At 36.0% G+C, this 23,153-nt stretch overlaps 1 protein-coding gene and 1 long non-coding RNA gene across 2 annotated transcripts; one reads left to right on the plus strand and one right to left on the minus strand.

Moving 5' to 3' along the window:
• Positions 1–20,173: 20,173 nt before the first annotated feature.
• Positions 20,174–22,202, minus strand: LOC117780995 (odorant receptor 24a). Its single transcript, XM_034617700.1, has 5 exons — positions 21,682–22,202; positions 20,716–21,088; positions 20,557–20,655; positions 20,340–20,492; positions 20,174–20,277 (listed from the first exon to the last, which is right to left on the minus strand). Exons 1-5 carry the CDS (start codon positions 22,200–22,202, stop codon positions 20,227–20,229), a joined length of 1,197 nt encoding a protein of 398 aa, XP_034473591.1. The 3' UTR covers positions 20,174–20,226.
• LOC117780996 lies at positions 20,183–21,249 on the plus strand. Its single transcript, XR_004617133.1, has 2 exons — positions 20,183–20,501; positions 20,573–21,249. It is a non-coding gene; the product is annotated as an uncharacterized LOC117780996 (long non-coding RNA).
• Positions 22,203–23,153: the final 951 nt, after the last annotated feature.

Below are 23,153 nucleotides of genomic sequence, written 5' to 3' on the forward strand. Positions count from 1 at the left end.
AAGCACTTTAATCACTTCACACAACAACAATCATTTGGTCCTGTGGCTCTTTTTGAGATCCTGAGGCCATTTTCTGTCTAACAAAATTCACATTAAATTAAACACAAATAACTCGTAAATTGTGTTACATAAAATGCAACTATGCAATTAGATGACAAATCAACAAGCCCGCAAATTATCAACAAAACAACAAAAATAAATAATTATAATGCCACAAAAGAAACTTTGATATAAATACCTTTTCATGTTAAAGATCAAAATACTAATGCCTTTGACAAATAAAACCATTTCTATATTAATAAATAAATCAGATCAGGAATTTAAGTCAATCTTAAATACAATAGATTTGAGTTCTGAGAATGAAAAATATTTTATTTAAAGTTGTGACCTAAATTCAATTTAAATAATTTACAATTAAATAACCCAAAATTCTTAATTTAATACCAAATTTAATCAGCTTATTATACATGTCGAATATTAAGAAACTCTTAGCTTCATTGTTGAAGTTAAAAACAAATTGAAAACAGAAAATGCCATGAATTAAATGTTAACCATGTTTAAAGAAAATCCACACTAAAAAAAATACGAATACGCCGTGTTAACCGTGAAATGCAACTGCAAAAAATGGAATTCGTTTTCCATGTTTGTCACAGAGAGACGTTGAACGATTGTCTGACATTTTATTTTACTCATTTCACTTGAAATTAGTTTGAATATTCGTTTTGTTGACGCAAACAATAAGCTAAGTAAGTGCTTTGATAATATATAAAAACAAAATGTGGCTCATTTCATTGTCGGCGGAGTAAATCAAATCCAAAAGCAGGAAAAAAAAAGTGAAAGCAAAAGAAGGTGGTGTCAGCCTTGGGCCTGGCCATTTGTCAAAAGTCAACAAGCGCGTTGACAACTGGGTAAGGCGATGGTCCTTTGCCCCGTCTGGTCAGACGGATTGGTTTCAACGGGCGTGGCCTCCAGGCGGAGGTCGGGGGTAAAACGATTTAATTTCATTATTAAACAATGGGCGACAAAGTGGCAGCAGATTTCATTTATGGCCAGGCCATAAGCCGTCTGTTGGGCCACACGCGATGTCCACACAGTTACAGTTCCCTTTCCGAGTTCAAGTCCGAGTCTCAGTCACATGTGGGGCAACAAATTTGATGTTGAGAGGCACGCAAAGTTATGATGTTGATGCATTGCTCAGGAATCAGGTAATTTAACAATATGACAGAAATATTGCATTACTTGCACATGGCCAGCTGACTTGCCTCTGATTGATGGTAGAATCCTCGAGGGACGCGAGTCCAAGCAATTAACAAATTTTAAAATTTAATTGCGTATCCTAATGCACTCGCATAATTCAAAAAATGAAGTCACGCCTCTGATTAATGCGCCAACATTTGAGACTAGCCCGCGGCTTAAGCCGTTTACATAATTTATTGGCAACGCTTTCGGCCAGGTCGAGATACTTGCCGTGTCCCTATAACCCCCGCCCCTGTCCAAGCTTCTGGGTCCTCACTGAGCCGTAAAATAAATAATAATCCAAATAAATGTGTTACGTTTTGGGTGGAGTTGGGTGAAGGATGCTTTTGCCTTTTAAGCAGGGCGTTAATTGACAGTAATTTTATTAGGTAAATGAAGCCAGGTTTAACAACAACGTAAATATTTAACAAATTATTCGCGTTTAATGAGCTGGAAAAGTGCAAATCACTGGCGGCTTTTCTGGTTTCCCATTTGTCGCATTTTCCCTTCTCCCTCTCTTGTCGCTGTTCCACTGTGATTTTTTTTCTGCAATTTTTTAATGAAAGTGAAAAATTTAATAATTAAAAGGCGGTTTAATCAACAACATGCAATTAACCCAGAAAGGCTTTCCCTGATCCATAAAGGATCTGTGCATTTTTCATTAATTTTATTTCAAAAATCAGCGTTATCCGATTGAATTGAGAATAAACGCCGCAAATAAATATATTTTTGTTATTGCATGATGAACAAATAATCTATAAATCAATTATTGTTTAATGAATACCTTTAATACGAATTACGTATAAAGTTAATTCATATGTAGCTGAAGCGATACTTTCAGACTTAAAGCTTTAGCATAGTCCACTAACACTGTAATCAACATTAAATTAATTTTTTTACATCAATTCTTTTAAAGTTCCAACTCTTATATATATTTATCAACATTTAAATATTATTAGGAATCGCATAACTCTATCTGTAATAAGTTTCTGCATCATGGTTTTTTTTTGTTGGTTTCAAAAGAATTTAAAATATTTAACAACGGTTGATGAACGGTAAAATGAATTTTCGGAACATTTCAAAAGAAACGGATAGCAATTTCGATAATTTCATACGTTTTCTTTATATAAATGCTTCAAAATGTTGATGAATGTTATGAAATGTACCAAAAAAAAAAATGGCAACATTTTCGAATATTTTTACCACAAATGACAAGTTCATTCATTAATGTTATTGCTCTGTAAATATGCTCTTTGCTGTTAACTTTTCATGCTTGTTTTCTTGTACAGCTGCTTTTACTGCTAAAAACTGACTGAAGACTCTTACCACAAGATGGTTCTACCGCTTAACGGATTCATTGATACTTAACTACTCCCAGTTGTCTCTGACAATTCATTAGATTGCATTTGCTGACTGCCTTAATATGCAATGACCCAGAAACAGTTCTTTACTGATATCGAATTGGGAGAAATCGTGTAGTTGCCTCTCAAATACTTGGCAACTACTTGGGCTGCCATTTGCAATTGTTGTCAAACATTTTCATGCGAGCTCATAACATTTAATGCACCAAATAAATTTGCATGTTGCACTTTTGAATAATCGTCGCCGTTGACAAACAACTAGCAGCCAACTCGCTCGCCTGGAAATTCATCCGATCCGTTATCCGCATCTACATTTACATCCGCATTCGTACTCGTGTTCGTATCCTCATTCGCCTATGAAACCAAAGCGAACGCGACAAGCTCAAGTCGCTGGAGTTACTGCTCCTGCTCCAGCTCCCGATGTTGGAGTGTCATGGCGCGGCGCCAGCTGGCAGTCAGACCGAAACTGAATTGGGGCGTGGCATTCAACGCCCACCATTTCGCATAGTCCCGTCTCATCCCTAACTCCACTTGTATGCAAATTGCTGCTAGCCTCAAGCGGCCACCAGACACGTAAATTTGGCGGGCGCACGCAGACATCCCGACGACGACGACGAAGGACCAGAATGAGCAGGACGATGACGACATCCTTGCATGACTGAAGCCCCCAAATGAAATGCCATTAATTTGGCAAATGAATGCGGTTGCGTCTCCAGTGATGCCTCGACTCGTAGATTGCTTGACTTGAGCTTGACAGGCTGCAGCTATAGTCGAAAATCCCACTTCTCTCTCTGCTGCTTTCCTCCACCCGCTTCAGTCACTTACTTTGTCATTGCTACTTGGCAGCAATTACCCGACAAGTGTAAGCAAATTTCGCACTCGTTCTTCCATTCCACTCAATTTTCCCAATACAAAATATACTTCAGATACGGCTCTTTATAACGTCACAGCTGTAAAGCATTTAAAATTCAGTTGAGTGGCATTTATGTGGACCTGTGAGTAACTGAGAGAAAGCAAACTGCAACAAAAATTAGGTGGCATATTCAAGAAAATTATGACTGCACGATTTTAATATTCCTAATATATAAAAACGCCTGAATAATGTTACTACAATGTAATAGTTTAAAATTTTGTGACAGCCTTTTCCAAATAATAACTGCATTCAATTAAAGACGGGGAATTTCTAAATATGTTACTAAATAATAACATTATCTTAACACTTTTCAAATCCAAATTTTTTCTCCAATTCTGGAGTGAATTAAATGTTTCTGTAGCTAATTTCAAAACCCACGTTTTACTTTAATGATTAAACAAATGTTTAATTTGAAAATTAATATTAATATTTCTCGATAATTATCGACTAAGCATTATTATTATCTATTCATAAGAATATAACTATTTCAGTTACAATTAATTTTTATGTATTTATTTGATAGTGTTTTTCAACCTTGCGTTACAAAAAAACATTTATTAGTGCAGAGTTTTTTTTATCAATTTAACTTTTAAACTATTTAACTATTTAACTTTTATCTTGAACTTTTTTCTTTTTATATTCAAATAAATTATGGTTTATATTAATTGTGAATTTAAAAAAAAATAATATAAAAAAGTTCAGCTAGTTTCCATAATAATTGAATTTAAAATAAAGTATTCTCCTCCGCAGATGAGCTTGGTTAACCCGAATGTGGAATTTTCATTATGTACCAGTCAGTCAGCGAGAATATCAAATTAATTTTTGTGCTGAGAAGGCAGCCTCAGTCTCAGTCGCAGTCTCCTCAGTTGAGTCAAGTTCCAAAAACTGCAGCGTCGTCAAAGAAATTCCCCCCGCTAGTAGCTGTTCTTCCGCTCTTCCCTTAGTTTTGTTCATGCTCCTCATTTAAAAAAAAAAACTTGAACGGTCGCCCATAAAATTTGAGCAAAAAGCATAAAGCTGATGGATTTACGAACTGAGGGCCAAAACACTCACTTCAGCCAAGGAGGTGCTGAGTGTTTGAGTGGATGGGTGGATCGTCTGCTGCTCGACTGGGTGGTTGGGTGACTGGGTGGTTGAGTGGGTGCTGTAGCCAAATAATAATAGTTTTTCACTTGTTCCGTTGACCGCCGTCAGTCGAGCGCTGAGTTTATGTGACAAACGTGACTCAGGCGACAATTGCTCGGCTTTTCGAGGCCACATCACACTATGTTTTCTTTCCCTTCTCTCTCTCTCTCTCTGTCTCTCTCTCTCTGTGTCTGTCTCTTTCCTTCTCTCTATCACTCTCTGCTCTCTTCTGTCCGCTGGATGCTTCAAACACTTCAGGCATTGCCTTTTTATGGCCGCACAATAAAGCGAGCAATTGAGCGTCTTAAAGTGTCGCCCAAGTGCATTTAAATCACACACTTTGCGACCATTTGCCGTAATTTGACTTTAAATGTTATGACCCCGGGTCGGACCTCATTTCGGAGGCTCACTCACAGTTAGTTTCCTAGTTGGTAAGCCATTTTATGGTCATGTCTGCTGCTTACAACTGCCGCCACATAAATTTGATGTACATGTCGATTATGTGCCGAGAACGATCCGGTCTGCAGTCTCCTACCCTCCCTCTCTCCACCCCTTTCCCCTCTTCCCATTTCCTAGCACGACCTTGGGCAGTTTTACTGATGCTGCCAAAAAAAAATTGGACCATCAAAATATGCAGAATGGTCGCTTTTATTAAAAACATTTTACATTTGAAATGCTGCGAAAATAAAAAGCTTTGCAATTGATTTTTACTCTCCGTCCATAAAAATAACAACAACAAGTGTAACAACAGCGACAGCAATGAAATTAAATGCAAGCCACAGCAGCAGCCATTAAAAAACTTGCATTACTCTTCAGCCTTATATATATAAATACCCTGTAATCAATTATATCCAAAGGCATGCGTTTCTTTCTCTCATACAAAAAAAAAGTCTTTAGAGATAATTTAAAAAAATGGTTACATTTTTTTAAACTCTTACCTATAAATTTCTCCCTTTGTGGAAATCTACCAAGGGTATAGTCAGATCTACCAAAGTCAGTGAAAAGCTCTCAGACAGACGAAATTGTCATAAAGCTAAAGTTATATTTTAAAGGTGATAATGTATGATTAAAAATAAGATATTAATATCAGCTAATAATACAATTATTTTTATTTATTAGCCATCTATAGTTTCAGCTTTATATTTAAATTTTTTTTATATTCATTTAGCTTGTTAATCTAAAATTTTATTATTAAGTACTAAATAATTATGTTGACAATAAATAGAAATATAAGTATGAAATATAAGTTTGTAAATGACTCCCTCTGTTTGATGACATTTTAATCAATAAATTTTGATTATTTATGGAGCATATAATAGTCGTTCATTTGAGCTCTCTGTGGTTTTATTATTGCATGTGCTACAGAATATTCCGCCAGAATTACACATTGAAATCGAGGGCTTAATACGCTAGTTATAAAATTGTACACACCATCACCAATGGAAAGCACTCCAGGGAAAACGCTGCTCACAGAAACCCTGGGAAAATAAATGGGAAAACAGCAAACCTTGAACCGGACCCTAGCTGAAATTAAAAACCATGAGGACCACAATAAAACAAGAAGGATTACAACAAGACGAGAGAACTCGACTCAGAAATATGCTGTAGATAAGTTAACAGACGTGTAAGTATAAAGATCTGATCTTTTCTATATATACTACTTCCCTTTATAAATTAAACATAAACTGTTGTACACTTTCGGTTATCAATATTAAGACAATACTCCCCTCAGCACAGACAACATAACGTAGTATCGAGAAAAATGTGAAAATTAAAATAAATATACATATTTTATAGCTGGCGGACATGAAAACATTGACCATGGAAAACAGGCTAGTATCACCATGAGCTGCATACTAGCCTTCAGCTTACCACATCTGTTATAGCCATTGTTTACCATCGAGAAGTCATTAAATGGACTTTCACATGCTTAACACTCGGTGGCGAATTATTTTTGTTTAAATTATTATATAAATGATTATAAGCACAATCTGTTGTGCAACTGGCTTCATAACTCATTAGTTTCTATAGGAGAAAATTGAAAAACAAAATTCACACTGCCAGATGGAATTCTTCAAAGTTTCAAATCTAGCATTGTCTTTTTTTTATGCATTATATAATTTTTCTTGCAGATATATATTTTATAAACAATCAAAATTACAAGTTTGTGCCCTTGATATAAGTTATAATTAATTGTTGATTACTCAGTTCATTAAATGTGTACAAAAATGTTGGTCAAGAGACTTAAAAATTAAAGACATTTCTTGAATGCCAATAAGCCAAATATCTTCAGGCAATCAATCTGCTGGCCGAAGACAACAATAAGTGAAATTTACATACTTACGATTATATAGCAAGTACTTAATATATATACGAGGTTGTATATATCATCTGTAGCTAATTTGGCAGCCTTTAAAATGAGGCTGGCAATAAGCTGACCAACAGACCACTCAAAAGGAGCCAGAGTCGAGTCAGACTCCAAACCGACGCCGGCTGCTCAGTCACTTTGTGAAAGCATGCGGATGTGAATGCGGATGCGGCCGCTTAAGTGCCAGTCAGGGCTATAACAATATACAACAAGAGCAACAACTGCCGTGGCCGTAACCAAAGCAGTAACAACGCGTTCAGCGGCAACAAAAGCCGCTGCTGACATGCCGCTTATTATTTATGTATTTTAATAACAAGCAGACGGACACCATTGCCATTGCCACAGACAATGGCGGCCAGGCAGCAAAATGGCCGCTGGTTAATGCGACAGCTGCTGCGGCCAGCCATGAGGCATGAGAGTTGACTGAGAGACTGAGAGAGACACAGAGGGAGAGAGAGCCACAAAATAAGAGACTCCAGCTGTAGAAGACAAAGCAATCGTTGCTTCGGCTTTAAATACAATAAACAACAAGTATGAGAGTGTAACCTGCTTAACTATGAAGTACCCTGTTGTGGGACAAGCATGAAATACACACATTGTCAAAACAATAAGTACATCAACTACGATTCTTCAAGCCTCCAAATGTGATTTTAAAAATCTCAAAGTTGGAGCTCAATAAAAAATTAAAATAAATCAAATACATAAATTTGAGTTGACTATTTAAATTCCAGCAAAAAATCCTCATAAATATTAAAGAATCTCATTATTGTCAAACTATTATTGAAGAGTCTTCCAAATTAGTTATGTAAAGCTTTAACAATATTATCAATAAAACTATTTTCATATACAGCTATGATATAATTATTCCTTTTACAAATTCGAGCAAACTCTTTAATAATGTCTCAATGAGTGTAAAACGTAATAAATGGCAAACGTTTAATTGCCATTGATGATAGCTTTGACTCGAACTGAAGTCGTACAATCAGAAGTACAATTTATGTGGCAACGATTTGATCCTGTGCCTTGCCTTTAAAGTTCAAGTTTCTGCCTGAAGTGCTAGCAATTTAATTGAAACGTTATCCACTTGAGCTCTCAACTATAATCTCGGGCCATTCAAACATACATTTAAAAGTAGTTAATACACATAAATGCTGAGAGAGATGAGATGCATGCACTCGAATGTGTTGGGATGTGCTTTATACTTACTTACATACATGTAGTATATACGCTCAGGCACTCATTGCATAATTAATGCGTCGAATTTTACATTTCCATTTACAATGACGTTACACGAATACTGATGACGACGATGAGGTTACTGAAGTTGATGATGCTGATGCACATTAAGTGGGCGTGGCCATGCCAACAAGTAAAATTCCATTCCAATTGGCAGAAAAGGATATTTCTCCCTTTCTCTCAGCTACAACTTAAGTGAGCCAAATATGGGGCAATCATAAAGCTGTTGGCTTAATCAAATTTTATTTTCATTTCAGCCTTATTGTCTTACAGCCGTATTGCAATTTGTACGTACAATTAACAAGCTATACAGTTGCCTTTAAATTTAATGCTAATTAATAACTGCAAATATTCTTAGCTTAGTCTGTTGCTAATAATGCGCCTATCTAAAGTTGCAATGTCTAAATGCTAATTAATACTTGTAAAAGTTCTTTGTTTTGTCTATAACTATCAAGCGCTAACCTAAAGTTGCACAATATGCATTCAGTACTAAGTATGGGAAAAGGTCAGTGGTTTACTACATCTATAATGTTATAAGAGGAACTTTCGTTCATTATTGTTATTAAATGATTTCATTACACCGAAACCATTGTACCTGCAAATACTCTTAGCTTAATCTATTCTTATTTATAATTGCAGATATTCTTAGCTTAGTCTATTGCTAATAATGCGCCTATCTAAATTTGCAATAGCTAAATGCTAATTAATTCTTGCTAAAATTCGTAAGTATGTGAAAATGTAACAAGAGGAATTTTCTTTCATCATTGTTACAAATTGATTGCATTACACCGAAACCATTGTACCTGCAAAATTTCTTAGCTTTGTCTATTGCAATTAATAATTGCAAATATTCTAAGCTTAGTCTATTGCTAATAATGCGCTTATCTAAAGTTGCCATAACTAAATGCTAATTAATACTTACTAAAATTCGTAGCTTTGTGTATTGCTATTAAGCGCTTATCTAAAGTTGCACAATATGCATTCAGTATTAAGTATGTGAAAATGTCATTGTTTTACTACAACTAAAATGTAACAAGAGGAATTTTCTTTCATCATTGTTACAAATTGATTGCATTAGACCGAAACCATTGTACCTGCAAAATTTCTTAGCTTTATCTATTGCAATATTCTAAGCTTAGTCTATTGCTAATAATGCGCTTATCTAAAGTTGCTTTAACTAAATGCTAATTAACACATGCAAAAATACTAAGCTTTGTCACTACTACAACTATTAGGTAATAAGAGATTTTTATCATTGCTGTAAACAAGGCTGCAAACCGGTTTTGAACCGAAACTCGCCGAACCGGCTTGTTTTTGGATTTTGAAGCAGCTTCAACGGGACTATAATCCCTTGAAATTATTAACCCCGCGATTTCAAACATAAGCCGAATTACTATTTTAAATAAAAGGTTCGGTTCGACCAATAAAAAATGTATACATAAATTTTATACTTATCTAATATTACGCAATTATTTGAGACTTCGGATAAAAATAAGTCACACTTTAGTCTTCAAACAAATTTAGGTTATTATCAAAATATGTTTTTTTTTAATAAAAAATCTAATTGGCTTTAAAATTTCACATCAAACTATAACAAAAAAAATATTTTTTGTTTGTATTTAATTGAACCAAGGTTTAAACCCCAAACCTTGGGTCCATAATACATAAACCAGTTCGCAAACCGAACTTAAGTCTTGGTTATGGCTTGAAAAAGTGTGTTCGATTTACTTACATATAGAAAAATTTAAACTTCAGCTTTAATTGACATTTACTGAGGCTGACATTGCCAGGTAATTCAACCACATTGGGTCATTAATTTGCTGGCAATTACACGCATCTCATTCGTTGCTCATTAATTTTTCGCACAAAAGTAGGCAATGTAAATTTTCAAAAGAAAGTATAACTTTGAGCAAACGTATTTTACAGGTAAAAGGCATCGCCGAATCAATGAAGTACATAATTTTTTGAACCGTTTTGACAGTCGAGTAAATTTAAGGGCAGATGACAAAAAATTATTTAGTATAAGAAATTATCAATTTAAATCATACTAGCGTAAATTGTTAATTTTAAACTGAAAATATTAAAAGAAAAAGATATTCAAAATATTTCAATTGATCTAACAATTGTTGCAAGGGTTATTATAAACTTAAAAACCCTAATCAGATAAAAAAAAATAGATTACAAAAATTAATAAATATAATGAAAAAAAAAACAATTACTAGAGATATTTATCTGATTAAAAATAGTGGAAGATTTACTAATGTATTTGTGCGTTTTAAGATATTTATATGTCTTACGGTATTCTGAAGCCGAGCACCGCGTAATTCGTAGTCGAGCACTCTCAACTAGAGAATTCTTACTAGATTATGTATGAATTTCGCTTACAACTTTTACGCAGCGAATGCGAATGTTGCACAAAATAAATGAGCATCAGTCGACGATGACGGTACACGCACGTTTCTGGCAATGGTTTGCCCACCACCTCCACCATTCGCCACCCGCAGCTAAAAAATTGTACAGAAATTAAGCATACGCAGCGTGCAACGCAGCTGCTTGTTGCACTGCAGGGCAACATTTTCAGTTGTTGTTGATGTTGTAGTTGCTGCAGCTGTTGTTGTTGTTGTTGTTGTAGCTGTTGCTATTGCTGTTGCTGGAGTTGTTGTTCCTGTAACGCTTTTAATGAGAGGCACAGCATCAGAAACAACAAAAAACGAAACACGCGCTTCATCGTCAATGCTCATGCATAAACATTCAGTTGGAGGCGGGGCATATTTTAGTTACTAGCAACAGCTGCCTGATTGCATTTGCCTGTGTATTAGTGGCTGTATGTGTGTGTGTGTGTGTGTGTGTGTTTGTGTGTGTACTCGCGACTCACTGCAACGATGCCAAAACATTAATTTTGTTAATTAAAACTTTCTCTCGGCTTTAAACTTTACTGCCAGCTGTCTCTGTGCAGGTGTGTGTGTGTGTATGTGTGTATGCTGTCAGCTGGCGGCCTTGTAACACTCACTCCCAGTGCATATGTGTCATACAGTCAGTTAGTCAGTCACTCAGTTAGTTTTACACCTGTCGCCTGTCACCTCTTCGTCCTGTCACCTGTTTCTCCTGTTGCCTCTGCCCAACCAAAACCAAGAGCAACTTTTACAGCCCGAAGGCGACTATAAAACTTTTGCCAGAGGCATTCTTCATATTTGTTGCCTTCGTTGTTGTTGCCCTTGCTGTTGTTATTGTTATTATTATGCCTACACAAATCTGTAAAATGTTTTGTGCAAATTTTCAAGTGTTTACATAACCACAAGTTTGGGGTAGGAAAGAGCCAACCGTAGATTTAGTCAAACGTGCCAAGGGTCGTATTGAATTGCATGCATTCGTTATAAGCCATAAATAATATAGTATTTGTTATTACAACTGTCTGTCAAATTAACTCATTTAAAAACATGAGAACTTTGACAACGAGTCACTCAAAAGTGAACTTAAGTAAATTTTCTAATATTATTTAATTTAATATATCATCGTAGGTTGTTACAGGTAAAGTTTTCTTTATAATCTTCCATCAGAGAATTTTTTTTATAAAGGAATAGGCATCTATTTTATACATATATTAATGCGCTTCAAATAAATTGTGGAGACTTTAGTTTTAAAAGAAATTAGTTAAACTTTAAATAAAAATTTTTATGAGCTAACCCTGCTATAACTATTATCGTTAGATTTGTGCAACAATAAAATACTTCTAGAATTAAATTTGCAAATCTTAAACACTAATTTTTATTTAAACATTCCTTGTAAACATTTTTTTTACAATGTGTTTCAGGTAAATTGTAATTCAATTCTTTTCAAATTATTCTCCTGAATATTCGATTTTTTATTAAGTGTGAATTTGAGTAATAACTTCACACAGTTTGAACATGAATTTCATGCTATATGTTGAAGTTTGAAAATCTCAATTCAAACTTCAACATATAGCATGAAATTCATGTTCGAACTGTGTGAAGTTATTACTCGAATTCACACTATTTTGACCCAATTTCATGAGTTGATTTTGCATAAACGCAAAGAGATATTTTCTTTGTGTTGTTGTTGTTGTCGCTGTTTGTTATTGTGAACGTTTATTGCCTTTGACATCGCTACAATGCCATCGACAGCTTCCGCTTTCTTTCTTCTTTGCAAGTTTTATTCGTTGCTTTTTGGGCAAACTTTTCGACATTTCGCTTTGTTGTCAAAAATACTTACAATATATGTGCCCCATACATATCTACTTATGTACATATATGTATATGTATCGGTATAAGTTAGAGTATATACTCGCATGTGCATACAGATTCCAAGGATGTTTTATGAGCTCCTTTGGCACTCTCTGATGGCCCAGTCATTTTCTCTATTCGTGACATACTGGCTCACAGCCTGGAGCCAAGTTGCCTGGAGCGGCCAACAAGGGGAGAGGGGATCGCGAAGTGGTTTTGAACGGAGCAGCAGCTATGCCGGCAGCTTGACGCGCGCTCTTGTCGCTCCATTTTATTCTTGGGTATGTTTATATGCAAAGCGGCCATAAAATTTGCAAAAAAAAACTTTTAATGGTTCATAAAATATTTAACGTAATGGCGGCGGCCAAAATTGGTTAAAGACTGGCCGAAATACAGCAACAACAACTGGCGATGAGGACATGCTAAGGCCAAGTGAGAGCCAAAGTGTCAGTGGTGAAAAAGAAGAGAAGGCCAACAGATTTGTTGTGTTGGTCGGCAACAAGCCGCAAACGAGCTCCAAGTTCCCTAAATTGCCCAATTGCAGTTGCCTGCATCATCTCCTCCCCTTTCCCTCCTCCCCTCTCTCTGTCTCTCTTTCTCTCTCTCTCTCTCTCTGTCTCGACAGGACGCGACTGCAATTTATTTAAACCACTTTTGTTGCTGCCACAAATTCCGAATTATCGCCTCAGCCATTTCAGTTAGCTGACCAGTGACTACACCATCTCCCACTCTCCCCACTCCCTTTTCCGCTGCCACCTCATCCAGCTTGAACTGGGATTTATGTGTGTGCTGAACTCGCCAGAGGTGCCTCTAAATTATGCCATGTTCAGCTTTTAATTGCGACGCTGATTTTCCATATTTAGAGGCTGCAAGCGACGCGGAAAGCCAATAAATAATGTGTCCAAAAGAGAGCTGGTCACACTGTATGTTGCACGTTGCATGCTGTCCTATGTGGCACGCAAATTTCGCAGCAGCGCTGCAAGGTTCCAATTTGATTATCGCGCAATCCATTAGAGAATTGATACAGGGCATTGCCAAAGGGAAAAGAGTGTGTGTAACAGCAATTGAAAGAGAGAGTGCAAATGCTATCAATTTATGAGCTGCATTTTAAAGTGAGCTAGAAAACAATTGAAAGCGAGCGTCGCTTCAAAAGTACTGAAAGGGAAGCAAACCATCTCTTCTCCGAATCTATTAGTATTATGTTTCCTTTTGATTTAATTTTCAATTTGCACATAATCCTTGCAAATATTGGATGAATTATAATTTTATATATATCATTTCTCGTTTCATTTTTAAATTTAAAGATAATAGTTATTTAATCTTTGCCTTTAAATTAAATTTTGAATACATAATTTATAGTAACGATCTTTAATAAACAATAAGCAATTAGGATCTATACGCTAAGCCCATTAAAATGTTTTATTTAAAAAAAAATTTAATTTATTTAGTTACTGAGCCAAGTTAAAATTTTTATTTTAATACATTTTTTATCATTACACTAAATTACTTACTTACGTACTTTGAAATGCAGTTCTTAATTATCATTTTTAATTTAAACATTTAAAATATAATAACATTATTTGTTATTTAAATTTTATATCTAATCTAATATGCTCTAACGACTACCTACATTTTAAGTTTATGTCTTTAAATTAATAAATAATAATTCATATCCTTTCTATAAAATTAATACTCTGTCACAAATTTCTTCGTCACAAATAAATTTTTAGCCACTACATTTAATGTGTAATTATCGAGCAACCCTCGCAGCGCTCGCAGCTCGCATAAAATAGTAATTACCGCCTTGAGTCGCAGTTATAATTTGTGATTCAACGGCGACAACAACAGCAACAAATTGTCGCCAAGCGATTAGAAGAGATTGAAAGAGAGAATGAGCAGTGGCAAATTCACAACGGAAGTGAACGACTGAACAGCGAGCGGAAACGGAAATGCGCAAATGTTGAAGGCAGCAAATGAAAATGGTTCCCCAAGCGTCGTTTATCTCTCAAATGGCGGCGTGGCTTTTCAACACAAATCGAAGTCACAAAAGGAATGGAATTTCAACTGACAACGCGGCAAAGGATTCGCTTTTTCATTGTACAAATTTAGAAGTGGGCGTGACAAGAGGTGGGGACAAGGTTGTCGCACGTGCCGCAGACATATCGAAGACAATGACAATGCGAGCATCTATATCATTAGATGCCATATGTGTGACATTGTCCTTGGAGACAGGAGAAACACAGAGTGAGAGACACAGACAACGTTTGCCAATTGATTTTGTCTGCATAAAACGCGAAAATGCTCAAATGTATTCAATTGGAATGAACGGGTATATACACGTACACGTAAGCTCAACTAAATACTTTAATAAAAAAAATTTTCATCATACAAAATTTAAGTTATTGTAGAAGGGTAATAATTAGAAATTATTATTAACGAGTGTGAGTTCTACTAAATAATTAAATAATTTAGATGCAAAAGATTTAACTGTTAATTGTATTTTTATTAAACATTATAATTTTCTGTAGAATTTGAATTACCCCATAAATAATTTGAATAAATAGCATTGCAAACATCGCCTTCTATTTTTAGAAGTTGTTCTATATATTGTTGATCATCTTTAGCCCGAACCAATCCAAATCCCTCGTCGTATTCAAAAATCATTTGCCAGCCATGAGATATGCCATATTCAATGATTTCACTAAGTGCCAACTTAAAGTTCGCCAACCACTTAGATTGCAGAAAATAATAAAAAGCAGCACTTACAGACACATATTGGCCCGGATAAATTTCAATGATGGCATTATTATATAAGTAACTGATCCACAAGCCCAAATAGATGGAATAGGCGACAATAAATCTCATAAAACGTATTATAAAACCCCAACGACTTTGAGGATGACGACGCCATTTCCTGGAGAATAGGGTAAAAACGCAGGATGAGAGCAGCGCGATCATCATCAATCCACAATTCTTGCCATAAAATCCATAATAGATGAGGAATGTTCCCAGTCCTGTGTGCCACCAAACGCCGCACTCACGTCCAATATTACCCGTCAACCAGACACCAAGGGAAACGCTCAAAGGAATACACCATTCCAGATACATCTCGAGATCACACGGTATTCCCCGAAGGCAGACATGGCCGAATAGACAGCCAACCAAATATTGACCACAAACACGCTTCCACGAAAACGGCGGCAATTGCATTTCCGGCAACTGTTTAACAAACTCCCAATCGTCATTTGCCTGCCTCACATATTTCGGAATGTCCATCATCTCGTTAAGCCAACCCAAGCCGAAAAATCCCCCCAAAGTACAGCACCAGATAAACGCGTGTCCATCCCGTCGCAAATACAAATGATGTAGTCCAAAAATGCCGCAAAATAACCACAATAGATACGCGATCACTAAGGACTTATTTACAGGAGGTTTATACTCTTCAGTCTTCAGAGAAACACGCTTTTTGACACCCGACATCATTTGACTCGACATGTTTATTTATTTTTTTGAAAATATTTCGTTGGAAAGATTCAGATGGATACAGGAAGTGACAGTGTCAATCTTTGCTCTAAATATTTATCCAAATTGCTGCAGCGTATATCATAGTTGTCTCATATTTTCATGCAAATGCGGTCGTCTGTCGACGAGCTTCTTGCACCCTTTTGCGAATACGATAATTTCACATCTAAACATGGCGCAAAAGTTTCGTCGACGCTTTTAAATACATTTATTTGTAGCGCAGCTACTAACGGCTATCTGTAGCAGTCTTAGCTTCTTTCATGGTAATAAAAACTTTAGATCCAGAGCATATTAATTAACTAGTTAGTCGAAGTTTTAGCACACATACCAAATAATTGAATAATACTTAGAAATGTTCCACAGCTCTTTTAGTTTAACATAAAATGAAGCTAAAATATAATTATCTAGAGAGAGTAGAAGAGAAAAGCTTAATGAAATATGTTTTAAAATAATGTAGAATAGACTCTATATTATGAACTCTTCTATTTGCCAGAATTTGTTCAGTTTGCTTCATTACGAAAAAATTCATAAATAAGTGTTTAAAAAAACTCTAGAAATTGTTAGGATTGCCCATAAATAATGGGTCATAATTTTATTCTGAAAAATAAATTATATATTCTTTGCAGGATATATTCTAGTCATGCACTTTACGAGACTGATGCCTACTTTGATTAAATTACCAATTATTATTACATTTTGTTATTTATCTCATTTCGATTCGTAGTTCACATGTTGCTTTAAACAAGAACAGATCTTACGCTAATTTTAAGTGGCTCTTAGCACACACATACACACACACACACCTATGTCGACGCCCTCGAGCTATCGACAATTCCATAGGCACTCGCAACATCTCCCACGCTGCGTGTTGAATTTCAATGCATACTTTTAGGCCGTAACCCATCAGAGACATGAGAGACGAAAAGAAAAAAAAACCAAAATACACACGTTTGCTATTTCGCATATCACAAGGCCAATAGCGTTGAGTACTCTACGGGGAAGGGGTTGCCCTGGAGCAGGGGTGCTCCGATTCCGGGGTAACTAGGAATCACATGCGATTGGCATTTGACGCCAAAATGCTGACGATGACGAGTTTTTTGTATTTTGGATTTTTTGTTTCTATTTTTTAGGCTTTTTTTGTGCGCCACTTGCAAGTGGATTTATTTTGCAATGCCCCAACGGAATTTTAATGGATCGTACACCTCCCCCTGCTCCCAAATGCCCCTTTTGCGGAGCACGTGTCTTTGGTTTCAAAAAAAATTGGCCAAAGACTTTGGCGCCTACTTAAAATTTCACTCATGTGACGACAGCGACAACGTCGACGTCAAAGTCGACGTCGGCAGCGCTCGCCTGTTCCATTTACTCGTTCCTTTAAGCCTCGTCTCGTCACTCGCCCGCAGTTTAACAGCTGCTCGTGTTTGTTTTCGTTAATTCAGCGACGCTTCCTGTTTTTATTTACACTTTACATGCCCCTCTTCCACCCCCTCCAACCACCTTCGCCAGCTCATAAAATGTGAAATTTAATTAGTCGTGTAGGTAAAATTGACATTTAAAATTATTTTGGAACCACTCCAAGGGCACTTCACATTACGAAAGCTTTTTATGCTCTTTAACTTTGGCCTATTTGAGTTTTATGATGCAGAAATTTGGAACTCCGAATACAAATTTAATTTTCGTATTTTTTTATTAACAAACAAGTCATAAAATCAATTAGAAATCATAAAATTCCTTAATTAAAATTATGATACGAATTACACTTTAGGGCTATAACATAATTTTTAAGAAATATTTTCTCAGATTTTTAAATTTATTTATTTATTTCAAATTAGTTTAACTTTATGCAAAATTTAACATTAAAATTATTAACATTGTTTATAAGTCCCACAATTAACAAAATCAAAAGACTATTTGGTCTTTTGTGATGCAATAAATAATAGTAATTTCATAAAAAAATTTGTTTAATTAAAAGATTATTTTATATAAGAAAAAATGCAGTGGTGAGTGTGTGTGGCACGTTTTATGCACCTTGTTTGACATATTATTCATGCCGCTTTGACATGAGTTGTTGTTGTTTTTTGTTTCCTGTTTAATTCATCTGCCAATTTCCAGCAAATTAAGCTTAAGTTTTTATTAAGTAACATGGAAAATTTAGAAAAACTCGGACAATTATCTCTCTATTGTCATCTTGAATTTTGACTTATTAATTTGCTTTTTGTTCAGCAAATGTCAATGGGTTAAAGCAAGGTCCTAACCTCTTTGATCTCCCTATACCATACCATAACTATACCCCCACACACACGCACATACATACATATGTAGTTAAGCGCACCTAAATACATTTTTACTAGAATAAACAAGCAACCTTGGGATGTTTACCATAAAAGTAGGTAAACTTGAGTGCAAAAATTGCGTATGGAGCGAGTTCACACACACAAACACACTCACACATATGCATAGTAAACAAAATGTGAAAATAAATGCACATAAAAATGTGAAAACGAATGTCAAGAAGAAACTGAAGAACTGAATGAAACGAAATAAAAATAACAAGCAACCAGCAACAAGAATGAATATGAACTGAAACAGAACCTCAGAAAAACGAATAGTAAAGGGCTGTCATGTGTATAGAGGGGGAGAAGACAATGTTGGGGAAGGAGTGGAGGGAGGGTGGGCACTTGTGGCAGTCGCTTTGCGGTCGAACGTCGAACACATTACAAGTAAAAGCACTTTTGACAAAAGAAGGCGCCAGCGAAAATAAACAAACAAATGCCAAAAAGAAACAAAGACGGACAGACAGGCCTAGAGAAAAGAAAAAAGACAGAGACTGAGACAGAGGGAGAAAGAGAAAGAGAGAGGGAGAAGGGGAAAGAGACAGAGATTGTGTGGCAGATAGAAGCGATTATGGTGCGTGTGTGGGCTAAAGGATATTCAAGGACTACAACATTAAGCAACCAACAACGAAAAGAATTTGTGAATGAACAATGCGAAAAGGCAAAGCCAAACAGCAACTCAGCTGAAGGGGCAACAACAACAACAGCATCAAGAACTACGAGAACGTCAACAAACAATAAGCAGAAGCAACAGTCAATGCAATACACGGATATGAGGAGTAACAGACAAGCAACGGCTCCAAAAGGATGTCATTAAGGTGTGTGCTTGTGCGTGTGCGTGTGTGTGTGCATGAAAATTAACTGCAGCAGGCGAAAGAAGAAGAAGCAGCAGCAGAGGCTGAAAAGTATGCAACAGAGATGCACAGCTCGATGCGTTGAAGAAGGTTATGAGAATTGGCAGGAGTGTAGATGAGAACGAGGCCTATATGGGTGTATGTGTGTGTGCATGTGTGTGCGTGAGTGCCAGATATGATGTTTTCCAGTAAAAGAAACCAATTTGCCAGAGCTGTTAAAGAGAACGGCTTTTCATCCAACAACAAGAACAACAACAAGAACAGGAAGGGGGAATGGGGAACAGAGGGAAAAACACAACTAATGAAGAAAAGACAACAGAAAACATAAACAAAAAAATGGAGAAAAATGGTGCTGCGCAGACAATAAACAGAAGAGATGATACAAGTGCAATTAACGAAGCAGCTGCAAATTAACAATAAAGTATTTATAAAGATATATGGGAAAATTTTTAAAAATATATATCTGACAAAAAAAAGATTAAGAGAGGAGGAGATGAAGTTTGATGCCAATTGAGGTTAAGATGTAAATAAGAGGCAAAAGAGGCAGAGAAAGAGACAGGTATATGTAGAAAAAAGTGCCAGCGAGCATCAGGAAAATGAGGAATAAGAAAGAGACAAAGAGTGATAGATATAATGATAGAGAGGGAGATTTTAATAGAACAGCAAGGAAGAGCGTAAGAAAGAAGAAATTGTAATTATAGTAAAAAAAAGGAAAAAGGAAAAATTATAAATTAAATATCAAAAGAGAAAAGTTACAGATAGATTAAGTTAAGTAGTGTTGATGTTTAAATAAAGTGTGTAGAAAGAGTAAGAAAGCGATGGAATAGAAAAAGATTGTAAAGAAAAAATTTGAGCCGTAAACACAATGCAAAAGTAAATGTAATCAAAGACTTTATTTCGAACCACGAAAACTAATTGAAATAATAGTTCAGAAAATAGAATAGAAGCAAGATTTTAAAGTCAAATATATTTAAAAAAAAGCATTATTTATTTTAAAATGTAGCAAATCCAGTACACTGACCACAGTTTAATTTAAATGTCTATATCACCGACTTGGCCAGCGCAATAAGTGAACCCGTAAAGCGAAGAATCTGTCAAAAAAATAAACAAAAAGAATATGAAGAACGTACAAATAACATAATGGCAGGCCTACCGAAGTGAGCGTCTCCAGCGATGGAGAAAAGAAGGGTATCTTGATGATGAGCACACGCTGAGCTCTGGCAATCATGAGAAGCGTCATCTTCTGAACGCGAACGCTGTGACCATGCCAATGACTGCTAAAAATGCTGTTCGATAATTCCAAGCACTTATATGGGTAGAGAATAAAAATAGCGAATTAAAGTAAAAGAAAAGCGTTAAGTCTTACGCACCGCTTCCATAATGTAGGTGCCACCCAAGCAGTAGAGAAAGATTTCCGTGCCCACAGCGCATGTGTAGACCAAATAGACTATAATGCCCACTCCAGAGAACTGCACAAATTACAGAGAAATAAAAATTATGAAGAGAACAAAATTAAATAAATGCCTCACCAGCAGCATATCCACCACGCTGGTGCCTATAATCAAACTGGAGGTGACAAAGTGTCCCAGTGTAATCTCTACCATAATGCCCGAAAGGCGTTCCGTCAACTCGGCCACCTCATTGTGGCGATCTATGAGCAGTTCCATCCTTCGAACAATCCGAGATTCCTCCATTGCCGTAAGTTCCAGCTTATCATCTTTTATGGCCAACAAATCGCAGACATCGTCGCGCAGGGAATGCAGCAGTACGGTCAGATACAGACAGAAGCCCAGAAAAAAGCCATCAGCTCCAACAAAACAAACAACGGTGATGTAACCATGCCAATGAACAAGCATGTAGATCAAAGGGTACAAGGGCAGACGTAGAAACGAATCGGGAAAGCTGGAAAAACAAGTTAGAAGCTAATCCATTGAATTGAAATCAACAAATTATTTTGGAGAAAAATAATCAATATAAAAGAAAAATTAAAAGAAATTAAATCAAGCGTGAAAGGCTATAATCCAGAACCTGACCATTATATAAATAAATGATTAAAGTTTAAACTTGAGATTTAAAATTTAATTAGAACAAATAACACAACGGAAGGCCCTTTGCATAAATTTTAATTTAGAAAAAATGTTAAAGACAACAAAATGAAAAACGCTTGAAAATTTGTCCTGTTTTGAAAAATTTATGAAAGTTTAAAGTTTGTCAAAATGTTATACATTCAGAAAACAAAAAATTATTTTTGAGCAAATTTACCGAAACCTTACCGGTACAAACGTTTCGATTTTCAGTTTTTGAAAAATAATTTATTTCGGTTATTATTCAGGTTCCTAAAAATGAAACGGTTAGTTTCGGTCAACGCCTTTGGTACCGGTTCCGGTACTATTTCCTAATTTCAACGAATACAATTTACCTTCTAACTTATTTTTTAAGTGACGGCTATAACGAATAATGTAACTAAAACTCACAAGAACTGCAACTCAACTCACATCATTTTGAAGGGCGTCTCATAGATCCAATCCTTGCCATGTGCACGCCTCCACATATTATCCAAAAGATGCCGAACCGAGTACGAAGTGCTGGTGCAGAAACCACAGCATAGGAGCAAGGTCGTCAGCCTGGTGGCCAATGTATAGAAGCGTTCCTTGTAGCCCAATTTACGCTTCGATCTCTGCTGTTCTGTGAGTTTTCTGATCCTTTGAATCAACCACTTGAACTCATCCTGATACCACCAAATGGCAATCATCTTCAACAAGGACAAAATGCTCGATGCAACTGGGCAGAGTGCGTCCAGGGCCAGAGCTATATTAATTGGTATCTGATGTATGCCATAATGCGCCTCCGCATAGCAGCCGTAGGTGAGTATGAAAAAGTTAAAGAAACTCCAAGCACGCAGCAACCAAGTACGCTCCTGTTCCGGATAAAAACCAATCAAACTGAGCGCAAACTTCGGCACCAGAAAATAGTGTCGTTCCATGGGATACGAGCTGCTCAGGAAGCGTGGCAACATCTCGCAACGCAAGCCACAACTTGTTTCCTTGATGGAATCAAGTCCTTTGCTTTTATACCTCCATTTGAATGGAGCCCATAATTGATGAGCTGGGCGTTGTCCTTGTGCATTGTTCAATAAGTTTCACCCGAAAATATCCCAAGTTATAAGCCTTAACCAGCAATTAGGCAACGTTTAACGGTAGGCGTGGCCCTACTCGTGATTATGTATAATTAAAACTTAGTTTTTAAAACACGCCTGCAGATCCAGTCGTCGAAATCAGGTATTCTTAATTAGTTTCTAAGTGGGTTTGTTAAAGTAGACTTGAATCCTTATTTAGAAGATTTTGTTGATAGTATTTATCGTTAACCGAAACTAACCGTTTCATTTTTAGTACTGGAACTGAAAACGTAACCGAAATTAATTCTCTTTCAAGAACCAAAAAACAAAACGCTTGTACCGGTACGGTTGTGGTAATGTTGCTAATGACAATCTTTCAACCGTCATAACTTGAAAAAAAATTGACCCGATTTTCAATCGGGATCCCATTTTGATCATGATTCGGTCTCTTAATTCATACTGCATTTAATTTTCTGCATTTATTATTTTTCGACTATCATAGCCATGGTTCCACGTTAATGGTAAGGAGCCCCCCTTTGAAAATTTGAAAATTCAAAATTTTAAATCTCAAATTTTTACTTTTAGTCAACTCCTTGCATCGTAATTAGTATAAAACGACACTTTAAACTTAATTCATTTTCTAGTCAAAATTAAAAAATATTTTGACTTGTAAAGTTGTCAGCTCAGAGACTCGTTCAAAAAATTGTAATTCTCTGGATCTGGATATTTATTTCGATGTCATAATTATTATAAAACGTCATGTTAAAATGTTTCACCATTGATTTGGTGAACCGTTACGTACCGGTACTGATACCGTTACCGAAAGAACAAAGCTGAAAAAAAAAACTTTTA

Source organism: Drosophila innubila, assembly GCF_004354385.1.
Source record: "Drosophila innubila isolate TH190305 chromosome 2L unlocalized genomic scaffold, UK_Dinn_1.0 4_B_2L, whole genome shotgun sequence".
Taxonomy (NCBI): Eukaryota; Metazoa; Arthropoda; class Insecta; order Diptera; family Drosophilidae; genus Drosophila; species Drosophila innubila.